The sequence below is a fragment of the Suncus etruscus genome, chromosome 9, assembly GCF_024139225.1.
Source record: "Suncus etruscus isolate mSunEtr1 chromosome 9, mSunEtr1.pri.cur, whole genome shotgun sequence".
NCBI classification, from domain to species: Eukaryota; Metazoa; Chordata; class Mammalia; order Eulipotyphla; family Soricidae; genus Suncus; species Suncus etruscus.
In genome coordinates, this window is record NC_064856.1 from 97,277,554 (window position 1) to 97,303,598 (window position 26,045).

The 26,045-nt window shown below is 45.6% G+C and overlaps 1 protein-coding gene across 3 annotated transcripts; it reads right to left on the bottom strand.

The window, feature by feature from the left end:
- Positions 1-1,516: 1,516 nt before the first annotated feature.
- Positions 1,517-25,741, bottom strand: MTCH2 (mitochondrial carrier 2). 3 transcript variants are annotated; one of them, XM_049779735.1, is made up of 13 exons: positions 25,528-25,741; positions 22,037-22,121; positions 21,805-21,911; positions 16,077-16,103; positions 15,556-15,618; positions 14,068-14,125; positions 13,792-13,843; positions 13,095-13,154; positions 11,373-11,466; positions 8,859-8,906; positions 8,411-8,478; positions 5,895-5,970; positions 1,517-2,883 (listed from the first exon to the last, which is right to left on the bottom strand). In XM_049779735.1, exons 1-13 carry the CDS (start codon positions 25,732-25,734, stop codon positions 2,797-2,799), a joined length of 1,032 nt encoding a protein of 343 aa, XP_049635692.1. In that variant the 5' UTR covers positions 25,735-25,741; the 3' UTR covers positions 1,517-2,796. The 3 variants fall into 3 exon arrangements, with proteins under 3 accessions (XP_049635692.1, XP_049635691.1, XP_049635693.1); XM_049779734.1 differs by having other exon boundaries at positions 16,077-16,106; XM_049779736.1 differs by having other exon boundaries at positions 16,077-16,106; positions 25,550-25,638.
- Positions 25,742-26,045: the final 304 nt, after the last annotated feature.

The following is a 26,045-nucleotide window of genomic DNA, read 5'->3' on the forward strand; positions in this document are numbered from 1 at the left end:
CTACCACTGTGCTCTCTCTCCAATCCTCAACTCTTGTTTTTTGGTCACACCCGGCAGCGCTCAGGGGTTACTCCTGGCTCTGCGCTCAGGAATCGCTCCTAGTAGGCTCGGGGGACCACATGGGGTGCCAGGATTCGAATCACCAACCTTCTGCAGGCAAGGCAAATGCCTTACCTCCATGCTATCTCTCTGGCCCCATCAACTTAAGTTTCCTAACTTCACAAACATTTCATTCTAACAGTGTAATAAGACAATAGTAATTTTTTATTTTTTTGGTTTTGGGGCCGCACTGGTGACACTCAGGGGTTATTTTTGGCTCTGTGCTCAGAAAATGCTCCTGACAGGCTCAGTGGGCCATATAGGATGCCAGGGAACCTGTACAAGGCAAATGTCCTACCACTGTTATCACTCTGCCACCATTTCTTTCACCTATTCATCATTCTTTAGGGAAAAGAACTATTGTTTCCTGATATTTTGTTTATTCTGAGCCACCTCCTGGGGCGTTTGCTCAAGGATCACCCCTGGTGGGCATGAAGGACTATACAGGATGACTGAGAATGAACTCTGGCTACCTTACTCAAGCCAAGTGCCCTATTCTCTGTACTATTGCTCTGGTCTATCTTTCATGATTTAAGTCAAGTCTATTCTGCCCTATGGGAGGTTTGTTCTTTGATTTGCTGTCTTAAAAAAAAAAAAAACAAAAACCCACAGGGCCAGAGAGATAGCATGGAGATAGGGCATTTGCCTTACACGCAGAATGACGGTGGTTGGAATCCCGGCATCCCATATGGTCCCCCGAGCTTGCCAGGAGCTATTTCTGAGCATAGAGCCAGGAGTAACTCCAGAGGGCTGCGGAGTGTGACCCCCAAAAAACAACAGAGCTTACTCCTGGTTCTGTACTCGAGATTACTGCTGGCAGTGCTCAGCCATGTGCTGAGACAAGTCAGGTCAGCCATGTGCAAGACAAGTCCCCTTAGCTCTTATAACACCTTTCAAGCCATGTTTGTATTTGGGAGGTACCTCTGTGGGCTTAAATGGTGCTCAGGAGATCTAAGGGCTACTCCTGGAGATGTGGCCAACTGTGCAGGTGGTTTAGCACAAGGGTCTGAAAACATGAGCAGTACTGGGGCCCTACTACAGGCACTGTCAGATTCTACCAGACCTTTCCCCATCCCCAGCAATGCCCAAGGTGCCTTCTGGGACACCCTCGGGAGCACTCAAGGGTTTCCAGAGCTACACCTGGTGATGCCAGGGCAGGACTGGGGATCAAACCTGAGTTGGGTGAATGCTGTGCACCCTAAACCCTGTATCAACTCCCAACCTCAAAGTCATTCACCGCTGACACTGCTTGGGGGGGACCATATGGCCCTTGTCTAGGTGAAAATTTTCAGCAACCAACTGACTTATGCAAAAACTGCGGCCTTGGCGCCCTCTAGTGGCATACTAGTCCTCAACTCAGCCCTGGGGTGGTCAGGAGGCGGAGCACAGATGCCTATAGGATAATAAACGAGGCACGTTTTCCGGGATCATCTTTACTTGGAAGTCTTTTTTTTCTTCAGGCAAAAAAAGTGGGCAATGTAAAACATCTTTATATTAAAAACAATGCAGATAATATTGGATAGAATAAAAATATTTACATTTCTTTTTGAGACAATGTATGAGACAGCAAAGACCTTTCAAGTTGCTCTTGGCCTTCAGGCTGTGTGTATCCTCAAACCCCGGGGAGGGAGCAGCAGACCAATGATCCCTAGCTTGGCAACATCGAGGACATTATTACTGAGCTAAGTGAAATCAGACTTTCTCATGTCAAGCATTTGAACCTGCCTGTTAAAGGAGCAAGTCAAGGGGAGCTTCATTCTTGAGCCAACACTGGTCCTTTTCTCCTTTTGATGCCAAGTCTGACCAGAGATGGGTGGTTCTCCTAAGGGGTCGTACCCAAAAGGCCTCATGGGCTCTGAAGCCACAAACCCACCCTCAGAAGGGAGCAGTAGGAATAAAGGAATGAAACATTGACTTACCTTCTGCCACTATAACCACCAAGGAGCAAATGAAGAAATGGAAGAACCAAAAATTCTGTACAATCAGAGGCCTAATGATGGGCTTTGAGCAGGGGCTTCCCTTGGAGTAATGTGCATTACACCTCCTTCTCTTCTATTATCCTCTGTCCTTTTTTGTGGCAGTGGTGACAATTTATGTTTTGGCAATTACAGATCAGAGGTGTGGATGCCTCACAGAGACGGGGGATGATGGCTATGGTAGTTTGGTACTGTTTGGTGCCCTGTGCGTGAAATATGAGTCAGTTAATGGGGTATACTGAGCAGCATGGGGAAAGCATGGGCGTGCTGCTATATCTAGACCTACTGACAAGGCCAGACCCATCTCCTAGCGTTTGCCTCACTTGTTTTCTGAAGTCTTACAGAAGAGTTCCTTGCTTCTGGGATGGTATTTTTTCACATTATAAATCCTTAAAATGAAAGACAAAATAAGACAACCTGCCTGGACCTTTAGGAAAACATACACTGTTCTTTCTTTTTGTTTCCCTTTCTCTTTTAGTAAACTAAAAAGGCTTAGAGCAAAAAAATCCCATTTCAGTATAACAAAGGGGGGGGGGGTTTACCAGTGGTCAATTAGGTTGTTCTGAGAGAAGAACAGAAAAGGCAGACATCAAACATCTCCATTTTCCCAAGATTAAGTGATTATTAAAAAAGCGCGCCACACTGTATAGAAATCAACATTCTCTCCCATCATTCTGTGCATCTGGGACTACAGAAATGTCACTGGCTTTGCCCCACATCTTCAAATTAACATTCTCAGGTCACAACAATATGTCTTCCCAAAGGGAACCTTCCGGAAAAACAAGCTATTTCCTCGGCTCATGTTTCCCTGGAGAAAAACAGAAAACAAACACAAATAAAACAGAGCATGAAGAGCAACCAGTGTAAAGCCAAACAGATGGGCTGAGGGGGAACTAGGCAAACACATCAGGACAGAGCCGAACTGGGTGAAACCGAGCAGCAAGGAGCATTCTCTGAGACACCCGGCTTATGGCAAGAGTTTCCTTCCTGCTTTTATTTGTTTGTTTGTTTGTTTTGGGCCACACCCGGCAGCCCTCATGGTTACTCCTGACTCTGCACTCAGAAATTGCTCCTAGCAGGCATGGGGGATCATACCAGATGCCGGCAATCAAGCATGTGTCAGTCCTGGGTCAGGCTTGTGCAAGGCAAAGGCCCTACAGCTGTGCTACCACTCCGGCCCCCTCCTTCCTACTTTTAAAAACTATTTTATTTATCCTATTATGGTTTTTTGGGCTTTGGTGCTGGGGGCTACTCTAAGCTCTGTGCTTGGATTTGGATTTGGGTTTGGGATGGGGGTGGGGTGTTAGGGGGAGAGATGACAGAAATCAAACAGGGCCCCTAGCTGTGCTCGTGCTTTGTCCTACACTCTCTCCAGCCCCAAGATGGTCATTTTGCGAAGGTTTATGCAGAAAACCAGAAGGGATTCTGGCAGAGTTACCATGTGTCAATATTACAGTGTTGAGAAAGTCCTAACAGGAAGTGCTAGTTTTTAATGACTTTACATGGAAAAGCCCAGGTGTTTAGAAGAACTTCTGCTGGGACTGGCCCTGGGACCCAGCCCTTCCCGGCTCTTGACTGAGCAGACTCTGAGGTCAGCCTGCACATGGACCCTCAGCCCAACATTAACTCTGCAACCTCGGATTAGGTTAAGGGAGTGACTTAACGACTCCGTCCCACATTTCTCCTGTGTGAGAGGAACGACGAGCTGACACACTGAAAGCTCTTAGCTACCAGCCTGGTGCAGTCACCACCTAGTTTGGGTTTCTGAGACCAACAGTAATTTCTTGATTTTCTTTTTCTTTGTTTTTGGGCCACACCTGGTGGCACTCAGGTTACTCCTGGCTCTGAGTTCAGAAATCACTCCTGGCAGGCTCAAGGATCAAACCTGGGTCAGCCGTGTGCAAGGCAAACGCCTTACCCACTGTGCTATCACTCTAGTCCCCCCTGGCAATTTCTATCTGGGGAACAAGGCCCTTCTTGACTCTGACACAGCGCAATCATTCAGAGTAACAAAGAGCTCCTTCAGGAATTTTCTTCTACATGTCCTTAAAACATGCTCCTCACTCAAAAATCTTTTTTTTTTTTTGGTTTTTAGGTCACACCTGGTGATGCTCAGGGGTTACTCCTGGCTATGTGCTCAAAAATCGCTCCTGGCTTGGGGGGCCATATGGGATGCTGGGGGTCCGTCCTGGGTTAGCCATGTACAAGGCAAATGCCCTACCGCTTTGCTATCTATCCGGCCCTCAAAAATCTCTTTAAGCTGATGGTCACTGTCAGTGCCTCTGCATTCTATTTAGCACAGAGCCATTTACTACTTTGGTTCCTTGATCAAGAAGCTTTAGACATAATGACCACTCAACCGAAAATACATTTTTTTTTTTTTTGGTTTTTGGGCCACACCTGGTGATGCTCAGGGGTTACTCCTGGCTGTCTACTCAGAAATAGCTCCTGGCAGGCACGGGGGACCATATGGGACACCGGGATTTGAACCAACCACCTTTGGTCCTGGATCAGCTGCTTGCAAGGCAAACGCCGCTGTGCTATCTCTCCGGGCCCCGAAAATACATTTTTGTGGGGCTGGAGCAATAGCACAGTGGTAGCGCGTTTGCCTTGCATGTGGCTGACCCAGGACGGACCTCGGTTCAATCCCAGGTGTCCCATATGGTCCCCCAAGACAGGAGCTATTTTTGAGCACATAGCCAGGAGTAACCCCTGAGCGTCACCAGGTGTGACCCAAAAACCAAAAAAACAACAACAACAAATCCCCCCCCCCTTTTTTTGGTTTTTGGCCCACACCTGGCAACGCTCACGGTTTACTCCTGACTCAGTCCTTGCAGGCTCAGGGGACCATATAGGATGCTGGGGATTGAACCCGAGTTGGCTACTGTAAGGCAAATGACCTACCCACTGTGCTATCGCTCTGGTTCCATTAATTTTTAAAATTTTTATTTTAGGCCAAACTCAGTAATGCTCAGGACGGTTTGCCACATGGGGAATTAAATTTGCCACATGAGTCAGCTGTGTGCAATGCAAATGCCCTACCCACTGTACAATTCCTCCAGCTTCAATAACCAATAAGTGAAACACTGGGTCAGACTTGCAAGGCTCAGGGGTTAAGCACAGGCTTCACACGCAGAACAACTGGGCAGCATCCTCAACACTGCTTACAGTTCCCCAATCACTGCTGGACATGAGCCAAAACCAAAACAATAAAATTAAGTGCTAACAAGATTCTGGAAGTGTCAAACTGTATTAATATCACTGTGAAGCAGAAATAATTACTGTTTCTCAGGAGATTCTGAGGTATTAAATGTGAGTTTGGAGAAAAAAAATATCAGGTAAAATTAAAGCCACTATTTTCTCCATCAGGATGGCTACTGACCCAGTAGCCAAATTTGTAATTTGATTTTTTGGGGGGGAGTGGGGGAGAGTACAACCAGCTATATTCAGGGCCTACTTTTGGCTCTGTGATCAGGAAGCACTCCGGACAGGGCTTAGGGAAACATAATGGGTGCCAGGGATTGAACCTGGGTCTGGCACATGCAAGGCAAGTATCCTGCTTTTGTACTGTCTCTTTGTACATCTATTTGTAATCTGATCGTATAGGATGCAAATGCCTTCTGCATTACATCATTTCTTCCTTGCTCTGTCTGTTGGTTTCTAAATAAAATAGTGCATTTACTCTCTGTCAAAATGCTGCAGAGTACATTAATGGTTAGCTAAAGGAGAAGCTACAGAATTAATGTGGGACACAAAGCCATTAAGAAAACAAACAAAAGGAAAATGGGAGTATGAAAATGGGTGGCGGGGTGGAAGTACCTCTTTCTGTAGTGTGCACCAGCAATCGATCCAAGAAGTATATATGTGAGAGAAAGGAGGACCCCCACCAATAAGCCTGAAAGAGAAATACGAGCAACTTGTCAAACCAGGATTAGCAAAATGTTCTCAAGGGCCCAGGCAATCTTTTTGTTTTGTTTTGCTTTTCAGATTTTTGGGTCACACTCAGCAGTGCTCAATGGTTACTTCTGGCTCTGCGCTCAGAAACCGCTCCTGGCAGGCATGGGGGACCATATAGGATGCTGGGATTTGAACCACCGTCTGTCCTGAATCAGCTGCATGCGAGGCAATTACACCACCGCTGTGCTATCTCTCTGGCCCAGGCAATCTTTATCAATAGCTACTTAGAAGGTCCCCTCAGACCATTCTGTCCTAATAAAACAAATTACAGTGGAGAAAGAAAAATAATGAGCACCCCTAAAGGGCTATCTTCCCTGATACACAAGTTTTCTTTTTTTTTTTTTTTTCGGGCCACACCAGTTTGATGCTCAGGGGTTACTCCTGGCTAAGATAGCAGAAATTGCCCCTGGCTTGGGGGGACCATATGGGATGCCGGGGGATCGAACCGCGGTCGCGATCTTTCCTTGGCTAGCGCTTGCAAGGCAGACACCTTACCTCTAGCGCCACCTCGCCGGCCCCGATACACAGGTTTTCAACCATCCATCCAACCAACCAACCAACCAACCAACCAACCAACCAACCAACCAACCAACCAACCAACACGTTATACATATTTACACAGGAATAACACAAAATCACCACTATTGGTAATCACTGCACATTTCACTCTTCTTCTAGTGTGTTCTGAGCAAAGATGTGGTAGTTGTTTCATAAATTTCACAATGTGATACAAAAATCTAAGTGTGCTTAAAACTTCTCAATGATTTTTCTGAGGTCTTATTTGAAATAATGATGCATATCTAAAGTCAAGTTGTCCCAGGTATTGAGGCATTGATACTATTTTTTTGTTTGATTTTTATTTTGGGAGAGGAGAGTGGGAGGGAGCACACATGGCTGTGTTCAGGGCCTACTCCTGGCTTTGCGCTCAGGGATCACTCCTGGCAGATTTTAGATCATATGAAGTTGACCTGGATCAAGTACATGCAAGACAAGTGCTCCAACTGCTGTTCTGACTCTCCAGCCCCTGGTAGGGCCAATACCTGACAGTGCTCAGGAGACAGGGCGATATGGGGGTTAGAACCTGGGCCTCCTGAATGCAGAGCAAATGATCCAGGCCTTTGAGAATCTCTCCAACCTCTCCAAACAGAGTTTTGAGTTAAACAAGATTTCTGTCCAACATTGTAGGGTCAACTTGTCACCCAGGAGTTGAGAATAAATAATATCTATCCATTACCCCCTTTCCCATCCAGGAACCATTAGAACCTTATATTCCATGGACCTAACTTCCTATGGCTCTTTTCTTGGGGTGACGGGGAGGGATGATTTCCAGTGGTAATTTAGGGCCCTCAGGACTAATGCTAATGGAACTCAAGGGACCTTGAGGTGCCAAGTATTAAGCCTAGGACCTCTTTCCCACTTAAATCACCTCCCTGGGCACTACTTTGATTTGAAGACAACTTTCCCCAAAGTTTCCCCAAAGACTGCAGCAAAGACATGAATCCCTCTGTCAGTCTCTGGCAAGCTTTGTGTAACTTTCATTAAAGGAAGATAGAGTTAAAAGATATGAAAATATCTTTTTGATATTTTTGAAACTAGATCATTGTTATTACTTTTGGTTTTGAGCCACACTCATCGATGCTCAGGGGTTACTTTTATTTCTGTGTTCAGGATTTACTCCTGGTGAGCTCAGGGGACTATATGGAGTGCCAAGCTATACTATCTCCAGGCCCCTATTCTTTTAGATTATTTGAGAAATGCTCATCATACCAATCTCTGATCCAGAAAAGGATACAAGGGACCTATTTCTAATATATACTTATGTTGTTGCTGTATGCAACGCAGGAGGAAAGAGGAAAGAAGTGAGGTCTAAAAACAGCAGCAATCAGAATTTTCCTTTTGTCTCTGTTTTTGTTTGTTTTTTGTTTTTGGGTCACACTCAGCAGCACTCAGGGGTTACTCCTGGGTCCATGCTCAGAAATCGCTCCTGGCAGGCATGGAGGGACCATATGGGATGCCGGGATTTGAACCGATGACCTTCTGCATGAAAGGCAAATGCCTTACCTCCATGCTATCTCTCCGGCCCCTTGTTTCTGTTTTTTATTCTTGGGCCATACCCTGACAATCCTCAGATGTGGTTTTATACACTCAGAATCACTCTTGATGGGCTTGGGGACCATATGGGATTCTGGGAATCAAACCTGGGTCAGCCGCAGGCAAGGCAAGCAACATGCGTGCTGTACTATCACCTCCTCAGTGCTGCCCTGCTTCCTGCTCTCCAAGCCTGTGTTCAGCCCATGGAGTCATACTTGTGTCCACCTGCCACCCTGTTTCTCCCAGGACCGCTTTGCCTGCCAGGATGAGAAAAGCTACACACTTACCCACAGTTGTTGACAGCCATGATGTTCGAGACGAGCACAAAGGGATAAGTCAACATACTGGCAAAAAACTGGAAGGTCAAGAAACTTGAGTCATTAGCTTATCCTTAAATCATTCCCTTTTTACTTTCAGCAAAAGGTGTGGGTCCACTGTGTTCAAATATTCCAATGTCACTTTTGCTGTCTCAGTATAGCAGGAAAGACAACATTGTACTGTAGGCCCTGCTGTTTGGGCCACACTTAGCAGTGCTCAGGGATCACTCCCAGTGGTGTTTGGGTGAACATATGCAGGACTGGGGACTAAATCTGGGTTTGCTGCATGCAAGGCATGACCTTTATCTAACCCCTGCTTTAGGGGGATGGAGATGCCAGCCAAGTTTAAGAGAAAGAAAAAAAAAAAAAAACTGTAACACAACAATTCCTAGGAGGTTAGGAGGACTTAGTAACTTACCCCAGTGACGGCTTGGGAGTAACTCTTCATTTCATTCATGGTTGAAACCTAAGACAGGAGAATAAAACAGAAAATTAAGCTGCTATTGCAGCTATTCATCCCTAGCGACATCAATCCAGGCTATCTCTATATATTATCACTTTCTTTGACAGCCTGAAAATGAGTCTTGAGGACAAAAATATAAAATACTGAATATAAACGTAAAAGGCAGTGGTCCAGGGGCCAGAGAGATAGCACAGCAGTAAGGTGTTTGCCTTGTAAGCAGCTGATCCAGGACAGATGGTGGTTCGAATCCCAGCATCCCATATGGTCGTCCCCCACTCCTGCCAGGAGGAATTTCTGAGCACAGAGCCAGGAGTAACCCCGAGCGCCACTGGGTGTGACCCAAAAACCAAAAACCAAAAAAAAAAAAAAAAAAAAAAAAAAGGCTGTGGTTCAAAATCAACTTGATTCATATATATATATATATACACACACACACACACACACACACACACACACACACACACACATACACATATTTATAAATATATATTTTGGTTTTTGGGCCACATCCAGTAGTGCAGTGCTCTGGGCTTACTCCTGGCTCTGCGCTTAGAAATCGCTCCTGGCAGGCTCGGGAGACCATTCGAACTGGGGCCCGTCCAGGGTTAGCCACATGCAAAGCAAATGCCCTACTCGCTGTGCTATCGCTCTGGCCCCGACACAAATTTCTATTTGAGTAAGATAGCTCAGAAGCAAATATAATAGTTTCAGAATTTCAAAAGCAAAATACTTGACCTAGTTCAAGTGCTCGATAAATATGTGCTCCATGAGCCAGGGGGTTGGGAGACTCATTTCAAGTCCCACCCTGGATCAGTTTCATATTTCGGTGATAAAACTTTTCCGCTTCCTGTTGGTGTACCTATCTGAGACCCTGGATTTGGTGTAGATACCTAAGACCCACCCATTTCTGGGAGGGGTCTTGGGAACCGGATATTAGGTCCTAATATAATATTAGGATATTATATTGTTTCTCAGGCAACACCCATTTGATGCTCAGGGGTTACTCCAGGCTATGCGCTCAGAAATATTAGATCCGGCCCATTCCTGGGAGGGGTCTTGGAATAGGTAGATAAACCCTGGAGCCAGGGGATTAGGGTCTCTTTGCCCCTTTCTGGGCAAAGCTGCTGGGCGCTCTGGCTTTTGGGCCTCTGTGTTCTGGTCTTTGACCAGCATGGAGCCAAAAGGGAAGATGGCTAACAGGAGATAAGACGCAGGGCTAGCAAAGTATTGCTGTGCTTGAAAGGTTATGAGTAGGCCACACACATGTGGTGGATACGGCATGAATAAAGTTGATGGTTCCTGATGCCTGTCTCTGAATGAGTCTGATTTTTGCCTTTTCACCTGGGCCTGGGACCCGCCGGCTGGATGGGGGATGAAGCCACGTGGCTGGGGCCTAAGCACAAAGGCCTCCATCCATCGCCATCCATCCCCATTGTTAATTATTTAATGCAACAGCTTCCCACTGCCAGGATTGGGGATCACCATCTGGTGCCCCAAAAATGCTCATATTTATGGCTGCTGTGAAAAAACAACAACAAAAACGCAACATGTAGAAATACAACCCTAAAGAACTCTATGAGGGCTGCTTGCAGGATGCGTGGTGGCTTGACTATTGGGCTGCTCAGAAGAACAGGCTCCAGAGCTCCTCAAGAAGCTCAAAGGCTGAGTGCTCCCAGTGGCTGTCTGATTTTTGTTTTTGTTTTTGTTGTTTTTTTTTGAGCCACACCCGCGGTGCTCAGCAGTTACTTCTGGCTATCTGCTCAGAAATAGCTCCTGGCAGGCTGGGGGGGACCTTATGGGATGATGCCGGGATTCGAACCAACCACCTTAGGTCCTGGGTTGTCTGATTGCAAGGCAAACGCCGCTGTGCTATCTCTGGCCCCTAAAATTTTTTTTTTTTGTTTCTCAGGCAACACCCATTTGATGCTCAGGGGTTACTCCAGGCTATGCGCTCAGAAATTGCCCCTGCCTTGGGGGAACCATATGGGACGCCAGAGGATTGAACCGTGGTCCTTCCTTGGCTAGCGCTTGCAAGGCAGACACTTTACCTCTAGCGACACCTCGCTGGCCCGTTTTATTAACAGCAAGGCTGCTTCGAGGAAAGGCTGATTGTCCAGACTTCCCAGGCTAAGGTTTCTAGGAAGTTCAATACAGGAGTTCCCCTGACACTTCAGATCAGAGAGCACAGCCCGGAAACACTATGAAACTGTCCAGCTTCATAATATCTATTAAAGCTATGCTCGACTGAGATGTGATCTCCTTGCAGTGCGGAGCTAGGCTTTCTCTGGGCATATCTATCAAACTTTAGGGGACCTTTTAGTGCCACACTCTATCATAAACAGTTCACTGCCCTTAGCACTCAGCTGACGAACCCCGGCACAGCTTGGACTGTATCCTAACTTTAACGACTCTCTAATCAGCAGAAGAGAACAGTCAGCCCCAGCACAAGCTCTCACGGGCACAACCTACCCCACTGTCCAGTGCATAGGTATTGACGAGGTAGGCCAGTGAGTTACAGAGCCACAAAGAAATGATGTCACCTAGGAGGCGAGGAACAAGACCCCTACATGAAGAAATAAGAAAAATAACCAGGAAACATAATCAGTAAAAAGGAAATCCACTCAAAATAAATTAAATACTTCTCAGATAATTAGACCTCTACTTCCCAGAGCTTTTACGTTACTATCAACCACACAGAAGATGCTGAAAATAGACATTTTAACCATTCAATTAACAGTTGTTGTGCTTAGGAGGGCAGTAGACTAAGTTCTTCCAAAGCATATGCAAGAAAACAAATGCCAAAATGTTATTTCTTTATTTTTTAATGGTTTTGGGGCCACAGGGGTTAATCACTCCTGGCTCTTTAGTCAGAAATGGCTCCTGGCAGGCTTGGGGGATCATATGGCAAGCCGGGGATCTAACTTTGGTTGGTAAAACATTTGTTATTTCAAGAGCAAAACACGGCCAGTGGTTTTCCCACTTTTCAAGAACTCCCCTTTCCTCATTTTATTTACTGGAGCAAGGGCAGAAACTTGGACCATATCTATTTGTTCAAAAAACAAAGTAAATAGCATCTTCATTTCAAATATATTAGATGTGCAGAAGCATAAGTTTGGAATTTCCAAGGGACCTCATTAAAGCTCACATGAAGTAGCTCAGCGAGGGTGTTTCCCCAGGAATTACCATGCCTACACTGGTATGTACGGCATTTACATAGCTAAGTTTCCTTTTATTAAAATTTTATTTATACACACACATACATACATGTAATCTTTAAGCACCTGATTACAAGCATAGCTGTAGTTAGGTTCCATTCATAAACAGAACACCCCCCTTCACCAGTGCAACATTCCCACCACCAACAATGCCCCCCACTTCTTCCAAACCCTTGCCTGTATTTAGAGACAGACATTATACTTCTCTCACTCATTAAGATGGTCATGATAGCTGTTTGTGTGGTTATTTCCCTTACTGCACTGACCATTCTTTGTGATGAGCTTCCTATTGTAAGCTGGTTATTCTGGCCCTCATTTCTATAGTCTTTTGGGGATTATTACAATAATGTCTTCAATTTTTCTTACAACCCATAGATAAGTGAGACTATTGTGTGCCTCTCTTCCAATGACTTATTTCACTCAACATAGTAGTTTCCATGTCCATTCATGTATAGGAAAATTTAATGACTTCATCTCTCCTGATGGCTGCATAATATTCCATTGTGTATATGTACCACAGTTTCTTTAGTCATTCATCTGTTGAAGGACATCTTGGTTGTTTCCAGAGTCTGGTTATTGTAAATAGTGCTGCAATGAATATAGGAAGGGATTTTTGATTTGTATTTTTGTGCTCCTAGGGTATATTCCTAGGACTGGTATAGCTGGATCATATAGTTAAGTGGTTTAAGGTATATTGCAGCCCCAGTGTCAACAAACAGTCCTTATTTTCTTTTACTTATTTAAAATGAAAAAAATATTTTTGGTCATGTCCAGTGATCATCAGGGGTTACTTGTATCTCTCTGCACTCAGGTATCATTCCTGGGGCAGTGCTCAAGGGATCATTTGGGATGCTGGTGATTGAACTTGGGTCAGTTACATGGAAGGCAAATGCCCTATCCACCAGCACTCGAGTCCTTAATGTTATGAAAGCATCTCACATAAAGATCAGATATGCACAAATCAGTAATTACTTACGCAAAAAATCCCAGAATGCCCTCTTCCTGATAGATGGTGATTATGGAGTCATAGAGTCCACTGGGGATAGAAAGAAGAAAACTACATTAGTGGGCCGGGAAGGTGGCGCTAGAGGTAAGGTGTCTGCCTTGCAAGCGCTAGTGTAGGATGGACCACGGTTTGATCCCCCAGCGTCCCATATGGTCCCCCCAAGCCAGGAGCGATTTCTGAGCGAATAGCCAGGAGTAACCCCTGAGCGTCAAACGAGTGTGGCCCAAAAACCAAAAAAATAAATAAATAAAAACCTACATTAGTTTTTGTTTGTTTGTTTTTGGGCCATACCCAGTGCTCAGGGCTTACCCTGACTCTGCATTCAAGAATCACTCCTGGTGGTGCTTGGGAGACCACATGGGATGCTGGGACAGATGAATGTGTCCGATACACTCCAGGGCACTGGACATATATGACTTGGCAGGATGCTAATTATTTTGTTGGTTTGTTTGGTTTGGGGGCCATACCCTAAAATACTCAAAGTTTTTTCCTAACTCTGAGTTCAAAATTCACTCCTGGCAGTGCTCAGGGAACCATATGGGATACTGGGGAAGGAACACAGGTACAAAGCAAGTGCTTCACCCACTGTACTATTTCTTTGGCACCAAGATGCTAATATTTTGGTTTAAATAGTTTTCCCACAATTTTTGGAAACCAAAACACTTACCAGTATTTGGATTCTCTGCCAATGAATTGTACCATCGATCTCAATGCGATCACTGCAGGACATAGAGAAAAGATTTTTAAGACTATGACAAGACCAATTTTGATAGTTCCGGTATGTGTGGGAAAGCTTCTTCTACCTAAAGATACTTCACTATTGAGATCAAGTGGAGCCAAAGCAAGCAAACAAACCACACAGGCCAGACACACTAGTGATGCTTTAGCAGCTTATCCAAGGAAAGGTGAGCAATTAGATCCCAGGGCCCACCTGCCAACATACCATGGAAGGGATGGGTGATGAGGGTAGCAGCAGATCGAGCCATCATCTCTCGAGTGGTCTGGAAATAATCAAGACACATTTCTAAAACCTCAGTAAGTGATGCCCAAAGTCCCTTGAGAGTACCATGAGCAGACTCAGCTCTCTGGCTTTGGGAGAAATGGATGTGCTCTTCTCCTCCTCCGCACTCTAAGGCTTGCCCTTGGGGACCGCACAGCGCTACTACTCTCTGCAAAGTAATGCTCCAGAGCCGAGTTCTATTATCCTCACAGTGTCAGAGAAAAAAAAACTGACCTTGGTTCAGTCCTCAGCAACCCATGGTCCCTCAGACAACCACCAGAGCAACTACAGAGCACTGAGTCAGGAGCAACCTGAGTATCCCCCTCTTCCAAAAACAAACGAAAAAGCAAGTAAATAAGGAGGGTCTCCAACAGCCAGTGAACTGGACTAAAGTTCTGAGGCTGTATGTGGATCATGAATTAAATTGTTCTCAGTGAGTGACTTCAGGGACTCAATCCCATCATTCTGCAAATGTCAAACTTGACTTTATCTATAACATCTCAGCGAGATCAGAACGACTGTGATTTGTTTCCCAGTCATAACTGTGATATCTTCAGAGCACTTTAATTTTGGTTTTTGGGCCACACCCAGCAATGCTCAGGACTTACTTGTGGCTCTGCACTCAGGTATCATTCCTGGTGGGCTTGAAAAAAACAAATAGGGTACTGAAGACCGAACATAGGTCATCATGCTCAGGCCAAGCTATTTCTCCGGCCCCTATCCCTTTTCCATTTTACATGTAGTAAAGCCCATTATTTTTTTTTTTTTTTTGTGGTTTTTGGGTCACACCCGGCAGTGCTCAGGGGTTATTTCTGGCTCCACGCTCAGAAATTGCTCCTGGCAGGCACAGAGGACCATATGGGGCGCTGGGATTCGAACTGATGACCTCCTGCATGAAAGGCAAACGCCTTACCTCCATGCTATCTCTCCGGCCCCCCATTATTAAGCTGAAATTTGGAGCAGACAAAACAGACTTTAAAATTCTTCTTTTTTTTTTTTTTTTTGGTTTTTGGGTCAAACCTGGCAGGGCTCAGGGGCTACTCCTGGCTCTACGCTCAGAAATCGACCCTGACAGGCTCAGAGGACCATATGGGATGCCGGGATTCGAACTACCATCCTTCTGCATGCAAGGTAAATGCCTTACCTCCATACTATCTCTCCGGCCCTTCCTTCTTTTTTATGTTATTTTGGCCACACCTGGTGATGCTCAGGGGCCACTCCTGGCTCTGCGCTCAGAAATCACTCCTGGCTTGGGGGACCAAATGGTCAAGGGATTGAACCGTGTTCTATCCTAGATCAGCAGGCATGGAAGGCAAATGCCCTACTGCTGCACCACTGCTCCGGCCCAGATTTCAAAATTCTAATTCTGCCATAGCTGCACTGCAAACATAGATTTAAGAAAAACTACATAACACGTAATTCATCTCTTACCTCCTTGACAATTCGCTCAAAGGAAGCTGGGACTTCTTTTTGTATATGTCCAGATCCTAACTCCTGGAAATCAAAACCAAACACAGATGCTTCATGATTTGGGAAAGGTGGGGGTGTGTGTCCTTAAATAAAATACTAGCGACTGAACTCAGAGCCTCACATACAGCTACCTGATGCTTTTTTGTTTGTTTGTTTGTTTGTTTTCCTTTTTTAGGCCACATCATCAGTGCTCAGAGTCTATGCCTGATTCTGCACTTAGAGATCACTCTACAGGGCATGGAGGACCATTAAGTGATGTCAGTGATCAAACCCATGTCACTGACTGCAAGCATGGCAGTGCCCTTACCTGCTGTACTATCTCTCTGGTCCCTACTTCATGGTTTTAAATAAAAGTATTCAGACTATGGTCATCCTGTACCCCCACACTGAGATCTATCAAATAATACTGGTTCTTCTGGAGACCAAAGAACAGTAATTTCAAGGTAAAAGGGCCTGGCATAGACACACTGGTTCCAACTTACCTCAGTCTTTTCAGGTTCCTGACAGAACTGCTACAAAGGAAAAGAAAAAAGAAAAGAGATGAGACTGGGGTATCAATGAGAGAGGACATAAATAAAGTCTAATGGTAGAATGTAAAGTAGCTGATTTTTTTTAAGTTTTGGCTCTAAACCTCTAATGAACTTCAACATTCAACTTATCAACTACCTGCATGATGCTCGTGCTGCTATGCTTAAATATTGGACAACTGCAGGTATTTGTACTTGCGAATGATCATAAAAACACCTTTTCTGGAACAAGTACAGGAGCTGGGTCAGAGAGAGAGAGAGAGTGTGTGTGTACAGATGGCCATGAGGAGCTGACTGCAGACAGCTCTGGAGGCTCTACACAATCCCCAAGACTGTATGGTTCCCAGCATCACTGGGAACAACCCCTGAAGACCACGAGGCATGTCAAGTTACCCCGCCCCCAACAACAAACTGTAGTATGGCTGAGCCAAGTTTCCAGAATAGCCATGGCACACTGAGCGCTACTTGGAAGGGCCCTTCAAGAAAGGAAGGAGAGGGGCTGGAGATAGCATGGAGGTAAGGTGTTTGCCTTCCATGCAGAAGGTCATCAGTTTGAATCCTGGCGTCCCATATGTCTCCTGTGCTTGCCAGGAGCAATTTCTGAGCATGGAGCCAGGATAACCCCTGAGCACTGCCGGGTGTGACCCAAAAAACCAAAAAAAAGAAGAAAGGAAAGAGGAGGAAGGCCAGGTTGAGGCCTATCATGCACGTGGCCCTGAATTTAACAGGGTACCACACATGGCCCCAGCACCAAGACCAGCCCTGGAGGATTCCCACTTGAGTAGCACCCAAACTGTCAGGCCCCTATAGCAGGTGAGTCCCACAAGAGTGAGTTCCCAGACACCTGAAACCTACTTGGAACAGCTCGTCCAAAAACAAAGAGTAAGAGGATAAAGATGAAAAAAGAAGCACAACAAAACCCATACACAACCTATTTAATTACTACATCACTCAAGCTTGACAAAAGTTGGCAAAAAAAATAACCCAGGGGGCCGGGTAGGTGGCGCTGGAGGTAAGGTGTCTGCCTTGCAAGCGATAGCCAAGGATCAGGACCGCGGTTCGATCCCCCGGCGTCCCATATGGTCCCCCCAAGCCAGGGGCGATTTCTGAGCACATAGCCAGGAGTAACCCCTGAGCGTCAAACGGGTGTGGCCCAAAAACCAAAAAAAAAAAAAAAAAAAAAAAAAAAAAAATAACCCAGGGTTCCTTTTTTTCTTTTCTTTTTTGGTTTTTGGGTCACTCCTGGCAGGCTTGGGGGATCATATGGGATGCTAGGAATTGAACCGGGGTCCATCCTGTGTTGGCTGTGAGCAAGGCAAATGCTCTGCATCTGCGTTATCGCTCCGGCCCCATAAACCCAGGGTTTCTAATGTCATGGACAAAGTGGGACCGAAACCAAACGAGGACAAAAACCCTTTAAAAACTCAGGAGAATAAGAGGCTGGTGTTGAGTAGCTGAAATTGGGGCTGAAGTGATAGGACAGAGGGTGAGGGGCTTGCCTTGAACGTGGCCAATTAGAGTTCTATCCCTGATACCCCATATAGTCCCGAGCCCATCAGGAGTGATCCTGAGTATTTCTTTTTTTTTTTTTTTTTTTTTTAGTTTTTGGGCCACACCCGGCAGTGCTCAGGGTTACTCCTGGCTGTCTGCTCAGAAATAGCTCCTGGCAGGCACGGGGGACCATATGGGACACCGGGATTCAAACCAACCACCTTTGGTCCTGGATCGGCCGCTTGCAAGGCAAACGCTGCTGTGCTATATCTCCGGGCCCTATCCTGAGTATTTCTAAGGTATGAACCCCTCTTGCCCTCCAACAAATACTAGCTAAAATCGTCTTACTTCGGGGCCGGAGAGATAGCATGGAGGGTAAGGTGTTTGCCTTTCATGCAGAAGGTCAATGGTTCAAATCCCGGTGTCCCATATGGTCCCCCGAGCCTGTCAGGAGCGATATTCTGAGCATAGAGCCAGGAGTAACCCCTGAGTGATGCCAGGTGTGACCCAAAAAACCAAAACAAAAAAATTTTTTGTCTTACTTCCTTTTTATTTTTTTGGACCACATCTGGCAGTGATCAGGGCTTAATCTTGATCAGGAAGCACTCTTGGCAGTGCTGGGGGTACCATATGGGGTGCCGGGGATAGAAGCAGGGCTGGCTACATGTTAGGGAAGTGTCCTTGGCTGTATTACTGCTTTGGCATACTTTTTTTTTTTTTTTTGGTTTTTGGGACACACCCAGCAGTGCTCAGGGTACCACATGGGATGCCGGGATTTGAACCACCGTTCTTCTGCATGCAAAGCAAACGCCCTACCTATTCTATGCTATCTCTCCGGCCTCACATATTACTTCTTTTGTATCTGATTTTTCTAAAGGTTATGGATTTCCCGTTCCTCCAAAGAGAGCACGAATACCACAAAGGTCAAGACTATACTGGAAAAGGAAGTGTTTGTGGGTTATTCTAGAAATAGAAAACGGGTTTAGTGAAATAAAATAATCAGTCAATAATTATGCTGCTCATCATAAGGCTTAATATCTAGACAGTAGGGCCTGAGAGGAGTCTCTGGAGGCTGGAGTGCAAGTGTCACATGTAGGAGTAACCCCCCAACACTGAGCTATGAGCAGCCCCCAAACCAAAAATGGATCAATAAATCAGTCTTTATGGAACCAGAGTGGTAAGGCATTTGCCTTGCATGCATCTGACCCCAGATAGACGTTGGTTCGAATCCTGGCATCCCATATGGTCCCCCGAGCCAGCCAGGAGCGATTTCTGAGCAGAGCCAGGAGTAGCCCGAGTGCTGCCGGGTGTGGCCCAAAAACCAATAAAAAAAATCAGTCTTTAAAATAAAACAGACAATATTTTCTTTGTAAAAAGAACATAAAGGCTTTTTTTGAGGGGGGATGGGTAGTGGTCAGTGGATATCCCTCCAGACCTAAAAACTGTGTTGTTGGTTATTGTTGTTTTTAAACCAGAGGCAAGAGAATAAACTATCAAGATAAACAAAGAAGACATTTTCGAGTTCTTTGAAACTAATCCAGGTCAAGAGTGATAGAACAGCAGGTAGGGTATCTATCCCAGGTTTAATCCTAGGCATCGACATACGGTTTCCTGAGCAGTGCCAGGAGTAATTCCTGAGTGCAGAGCTAGAAGTAAGCCCTGAGAACTGCTGGGTATGGCCTAAAAATAAAAACAAAAATAAACCAGTCATGGAGCATTGCTGATCCCAAGGATCAAACTGTCACCCTCTCACAGCCAGATTGGGCTCCAAATGTGAAGGTGTAGACTATTTCAATGAATGCACAGAAAATTGCTAGACTAGAGCATTTCTTCCTCGTAGTATAGAGGATCACATCTAGGGCTATAAGGAGAACAAACACAGGCTCTTCTTCTTTTGGGTGTGTTTTGGGGCCTTACCTGGAGGTTCTCAAGACTTTTCTGGCAGGTTTAGGGGACCATATGAATACTGGGTATTGAATCCATGTTGGCCATGTAAAAGGCAGGTGCCCTACCTGTTTACTATCCTCTCTGGTCCCTGAAGTGCTCAATTTTTTTGAGAATTACAGCAGAGTTTAGTGCTAGCCAGAGACAGAACAATGATCTAAAAATCTCATTACTTTAATATTCTCTACCATACCCAGGCTGAACAACCTTTCCAAGTATTGTCCTAAATGGTACTGAATTTGTATTCACAACACCTTTATAAATATAGCAAAGGGAAATTCTATTTGACCTAAATTGTAATAGGTGCAATTGGAAAATAAGTCAAATATAAAGTATAATCTCTAGCATTGAAAATTAAAAACAACAATAAAACAGCAAGAAATAAGTTTGATGTTTTGTTTCCCTTTGCCTTTTTTGGGGTGAGGGGAGGAATTAGGTTTGGGGCCATACGTAACAGTGCTCAGGGGATACTCCTGGATCTGTGTGCTCAGGTGTAACTCCCTAAGGTGCTTGGGGACCATATTCAGCGCTGGGGATTCAAATCAAAGTCAAGTATGATCTCTCTGGTGTCAAATTTTTTTTTTTTTGGTTTTTGGGCAACACCCGGCATTGCTCAGGGGTTACTCCTGGCTGTCTGCTCAGAAATAGCTCCTGGTAGGCACGGGGGACCATATGGGACACCGGGATTCAAACCAACCACCTTTGGTCCTGGATCGGCTGCTTGCAAGGCAAACACTGCTGTGCTATCTCTCCGGGCCCCTCTCTGGTGTCAATTTGCTTTATTGTGTGTATGTGTATGTTTGGGAAAGGGTGCCCCTATCGGATATGCTGAGGGGACCAAACTGGGGTCTTCTGAATACATAGCATGTAGCTCTTCAACCTTGATGTTTTATCTTTTTTGGTATTTTTGGGTCACACCCATCAGCACTCGGGTTACTCCTGGCTCTACGCTCAGAAATCACTCCTGGCAGGCTTGGGGGACCATATGGGATGCCGGGATTCGAACCACTGTCCTTCTGCATGCAAGGCAAATGTGCTACCTCCATGCTATCTCTCCAGCCCCATAATTGAGTTTTCTTAAGGCTTCCAGAATTGTTATTTAACAAATGCACAGAAACTGCACAAAACACAATTGAATAATTTTTAAAAGTTATTTTAATTATTTAATATTGAATATTTAATTACTGGGGCTGAAGAGATAGTACAACAGTAGGGCATATGCCTTGGGCGGGCTAACCCAGAACAGACGGTAGTTCAATTCTTGACATCCCATATGGTCCCCTGAGCCTGCCAGGAGCGATTTCTGAGCATAGAGCCAAGAGTAACCCCTGAGCACTGCTGGGTGTGACCCCAAAACAAAAAATAATAATAATAATTATTACTGGATCATAAGGCAAGACAGAACAAGTAAAATCACTGTCCTTACTCCAGAATTCCATGAACTGAACCTTTCTTCTCTCCATACACATAATCACTATCCTTTTTTTTTTTTTTTTTTTTGGTTTTTGGGCCACACCCGGCAGTGCTCAGGGGTCACTGCTGGCTGTCTGCTCAGAAATAGCTCCTGGCAGGCACGGGGGACCATATGGGACACCGGGATTCGAACCAACCACCTTTGGTCCTGAGTCGGCTGCTTGCAAGGCAAACACCGGTATGCTACCTCTCCGGGCCCTCTATCCTTTAATTCATATTTAAAAAGATTCTAAAGGACAGGAGTGACAGTACAGTGGGTAGGGCGTTTCCCTTGTATTGTGGCTGACCCAGGTTCAAACTGGGTTCATTTTCAGTGGACCATATGGTCCCCCGAGCACCGCCAGGAGTAATTCCTGAGTGCAGAGCCAGAAGTAATCCCTGAGCTTTGTTAACTGTGGCACCAAAACAAAAACATTCTATAATAAAATATTTTATTACCATAACACTAGAAATGAGGAAACAGGAAAAAAAGCCTATGTTTTCCCATTAGTTTCATTCAAATAAAATGAGTTATACAGGACATTAAATAATTAATTTATGCTCAGAAGAACAAGTTCAGAGGAAGGTCTTGTACCTCAAACATCAATGACTTCATTATCCACAAATTTCCCTTGTTTTCCAGGAAAGAACTGAGAATGGGTATTTCAACAACAGATTTGTCAAGAGGAAGAAAGGATAAGTTTGTAAATTTAGTGTTAGTAATTGCTCTTGATCATTAGAATAAAGTGCATACAAATAAACCTCAGCTGGGCAGATAAATTGATTTTTTTCTTACCTGTAAAACCTGTCCATGGACCACAGTTCCCAGGACTCCAGAACAGAGTCTCGGAGCTAAGCCTGTGAACAGACCACGCTTCCCATCGATTCGCACAATGTGCTGAGCTAAAAACATAAGCCAGAGGTTTCAGTTTTCGTAGGAATGAAATGATCACACAGAAATTTCATGCTCTGGTCACTATTAGTTCTTTCTCCATATTCTTCAGCAACAAACCCCCTAAGACACTCACCGTAGGAGAAGAGACCAGGAAGCTGATAAACTTGCCGCCCAAAAATATTTCGTCCTATTGTTGGAGGAAGAGGCTCATAGCCCACCTTTAAAAACAAGACACTGGGTAAGAATGAATACCAGTAGTACTTAGTATCAGTGCTAAACAGGAGTCCCAATAATATACTCATTTCTAGGTATTGAATAAGGAAAAAAATTGGAGTTACATATTTACTTTTACAGGGGTCACACCTACTGCTTTATGTAGCGCTGTGAAGGATCACAGATCAGGCTAACTAATGCCAGACATAAATTTCATTTTGGGGGAAAGATATTAGGCCACACCCAATGGTACTAAGACTTCTTCTTCTTCTTTTTTTTTTTGGTTTTTGGGTCACATCCGGCAGCGCTCAGGGGTTAGTCCTGGCTCTATGTTCAGAAATCGCCCCTGGTAGGCAAGGGGGACCATATGGGATGCCAGGATTCGAACAACCATCCTGCATGAAAGGCAAATGCCTTACCTCCATGCTATCTGTCTGGCCCTGAGACTTACTTCTTCCTCTATGCTCAAAGAATATTCTTTTTTTTTTTTTTTTTTTTTTTGGTAATTGGGTCACACCCAGCAGCGCCCAGGAGACCATATGGGATTCCAGGATTCGAACCACCACCTGTCCTGGCTTGGCTGCATGCAAGGCAAATGCCCTACCTCTGTGCCATCTTTCCGGCCCCCTCAAAGAATATTCTATCCTGGGAAGCAAACCAGTGCAAGGCAAGTAAGTGTCTTCACATGTACTTTATTTATCTCTGGCCCCTAAATTTAACTTTTTGTTTTGTTTTTGGGCCACACCTTGCAATACTCAGGGGTTACTTCTGACTGCATTCAGGAATTACTAGCAGTGCTTAGGTCACCATATGGGATGCCAGGGATTGAACTTCAGTCAGCCATATGCAAGGCAAGCATCTTACCCCAATGTTTCTCTCTGGCCCCTAAATTTATCATTTTAAACATCAGCTAAAATGCAGTCATTTTTCGAAGCAACGATGAAGGGTAATCCTTGTCATTTTTTTCTTCCTAGTTTCAACAAACTCTAAATTTTTGTCTGTTTTAAATTCTATGAGGAAAAGCATATAGCTGAAATTAACTTATATCAAACTGAAAAATAGAGTATGGAAAAAGTGCTAAAAAAAAAAAAGTGCTAAATTCCTGTTTATAAGGAGATTCAAAATAACTCCCAAAGGGACCCGGAGAGATAGCACAGCGGTGTTTGCCTTGCAAGCAGCCGATCCAGGACCAAAGGTGGTTGGTTCGAATCCCGGTGTCCCACATGGTCCCCCGTGCCTGCCAGGAGCTATTTCTGAGCAGACAGCCAGGAGTAACCCCTGAGCACCAGCGGGTGTGGCCCCTCCCCCAAAGAAAAAAAAAACTCCCAAAGAAAACTAGTACAGTGGAAAAATAGTACAGTGAGTAGGACACTTGACTTACACCTGGCTAACTGGTTTAATCCCCAGCACCTCATATGGTTCCTCCAAACTGGCCAGGAATGATCCGGGAGAGCAGCCCTAGCATTTCTGGGTGTGGCCCAAAACAAAAACAAAATAATCTAGTGCATTTTAATTACTCAGACAAATAAAAACACTAAGCCATCATCACATTCACACTGGGCTGGGGCAGGCAAGATGAACGACTCCGGCAAATACAGATTATACCTGGATAATTCAATAATTACAAACCAAGTCCATCTTAAATGCACAGGCATCATTAACGAGCTAATGAAGGCAATTTCGGAGTTAATGATTACTATGTCTATATAATACACAGGATTTTTAATGCTAACGGAATGTTTGAGAGAATGAACACACAGCAGAACTTGATTTGAACTCTCTATTGTTATGATCCTGTTTATATTGTTTCACCCTGAAAGAGCTGGGGGTGGAGTGGTGGAACCCAGGTCCTCATCCATGGCAGGTAAGCATGGCACTGCTCTTGCCTGAATTCCCTGGAAGTCCTGTTTTGCAGCTACTTGAAAAATAAAAAGTCTGGAATATCACTAAGATGTCTATCTGGCAAGACACAGAGATTGTGAAACCAGGATTAAGGACATTCAGGAGAAAGAGCTCAATGGGCTGGAGTGTTGCATGCAGCAGGCCTGGCATGCCATATGATTTGCCCATCCAACACGGTTCTCCTCCCACCATAGGAATGAGCAGCACCCCGAACTTGGCAAAGTGTGCTCCCAAAACAACAAAACTGTGCATTCAAACTTCTGAGGCAAGAACACTGACCGTCACTCTCGATCTACCTATCGATCTAGGACAAGCACTAAACAAGTGGTGCCAGCCCCAACTGTCCATCTCAGACACTACTTAGCTCCAAATGTTTAGCCCATTTCTGTTTGTTTTCGATGAGCCCATTTCAAAGTTTTGGGGTCTGCCTGAAAAGTAACTTAGGTTACAACCGTCTTTTCACAGAAATAATCTGAACCCACAGTGGGGGTGGGGGGCAATGTTCCTAGTGCCTTGCATTGCTTAATTGTGTGGCCAGGGAAGAGGAAATTTCAGAACTGCTCCCTTCTCCTCGTCCTTGGCCCCAGATCAAAAATAAAATAAAATAAAATAGAATAATCACATCAGCTCTCAACACAAGTTAAAATAAAACAAACAAACAAAAAAGACATGCTCATTACTGTGAAATCAAGAGAGGCAGCTTTCTGAAATGCTACTCAACAGTATTAAAATCACTAGGGCTCAAAAAACAAACAAACAAACAAACAAACAAAAAAAAAACCTGGGCACATCTGGCCTGGGACTATAAAATGACTTCTATTTTAACAGTAGTAGATCAGAGACTAAGTCACCCAGGAGGTGGGGCCATGATCCGAGTTCCAGCTCAGACAGAAGTGAACTGTCACTCTGTCATCAGGAGCCTCTGCAAGCAAATGGGGACTGGGGCAAAAACCACTTGATTCTCAGTCGTCTCAATGAGCAACTTGTGCTTTATCTGGGTCTCTATCTGGGGCTCAATCTTGGAACAAAAGAACACCAGCAGTAAAGGGTGGCACCTGAAAAAGGGGGAGTAGGAAATAAAAAAAAAAGAAACAAAAGAGACATTGGCACCCCTTTCATTTCCAATCCCAACGATGGGGTGGAGGGACAAGGAGAAGACAGGAGAGGAGGAGCCAGCTGGAATGCTGCTTTGGCAGGAGAGGATTTGGGGAGCTCAGGAGGGCAATGGGCCAGGATCCAAGCGGGGTGGGAAGAAAAACCAAAGTTCAAGGGAGCCATAGGGCAGGGCAAGGTGGCAGTTGGGGCCCTGCATGGCTGCATGGCATGGGCTTGGGCTGGCACGACAGGGAGCAGGCCACAGGGCCCGGATGCAGAGGAACCCGCCGTGGAGAGAGACAGGGCGAGACCCCCAGGGGCAGCAGCATCCATCGCCATCCATCCCCGGGGAAGGCCGGCCTGGGCAAACGGGGATCGCAGCGGGCCGAGGGCGCGCATGGCGACGCCTCCTACCTGGATGAGCACCTTCACGTACATGAGCGGCTGGGACAGGACGGTGAGGCCGGAGCCCAGGAGCACCTGACTGGCCGCGTCCGCCATGATGGCACCCGCGGACGGACAGACGGACGGACAAACCGAGCTACCGAGCCACCGAGCCGGCCTCGGGTCACGTGCCAGGCCCGCCGGCTCCACTGGCTCGCCCGGGGCCCGCGCGCGCATGCGCACACCGGCCAGCTCCGGCCCCTGGAGGCCACGCCCACTTCTCGGCCCCGCCCCCCGAGAAACGGCAAGAGCTCGCGAGCAGAGGCGCGGGAGGCGGGGCTTACGGGTGTGGAGCGCGCGTGCGTTTCGCAGCGGGCTGCGCGGCCACCACTTGGAACGGTAGTTTTTATTGCGCTTGCGCAGGCCGAAAGCGCCCGGAAGGAGAGGGGGAATGGGTGTGGCCACGAGAGGGGTGTGTGCGTGCGTGTGTGACCCTGAGGGCCCAGGCAAGGTCAGAGGGGGAAAGAGAATTTCAAAGGATTCTTCCT

Bases quoted from the DNA above. Each gene is read 5' to 3' on its own strand.
- MTCH2 (XM_049779734.1), bottom strand. From the start codon at position 25,734: ATGCGCGCGCGGGCCCCGGGCGAGCCAGTGGAGCCGGCGGGCCTGGCA. The intron at 21,912-22,036 runs GTGAGTGTCTTA...TTATGTTTTTAG, and splicing joins TCCTGGTCTCTTCTCCTACG to CTCAGCACATTGTGCGAATC. The intron at 8,907-11,372 runs GTAGGTTGTGCC...CTCCTGTCTTAG, and splicing joins CCTATGCACTGGACAGTGGG to GTTTCAACCATGAATGAAAT.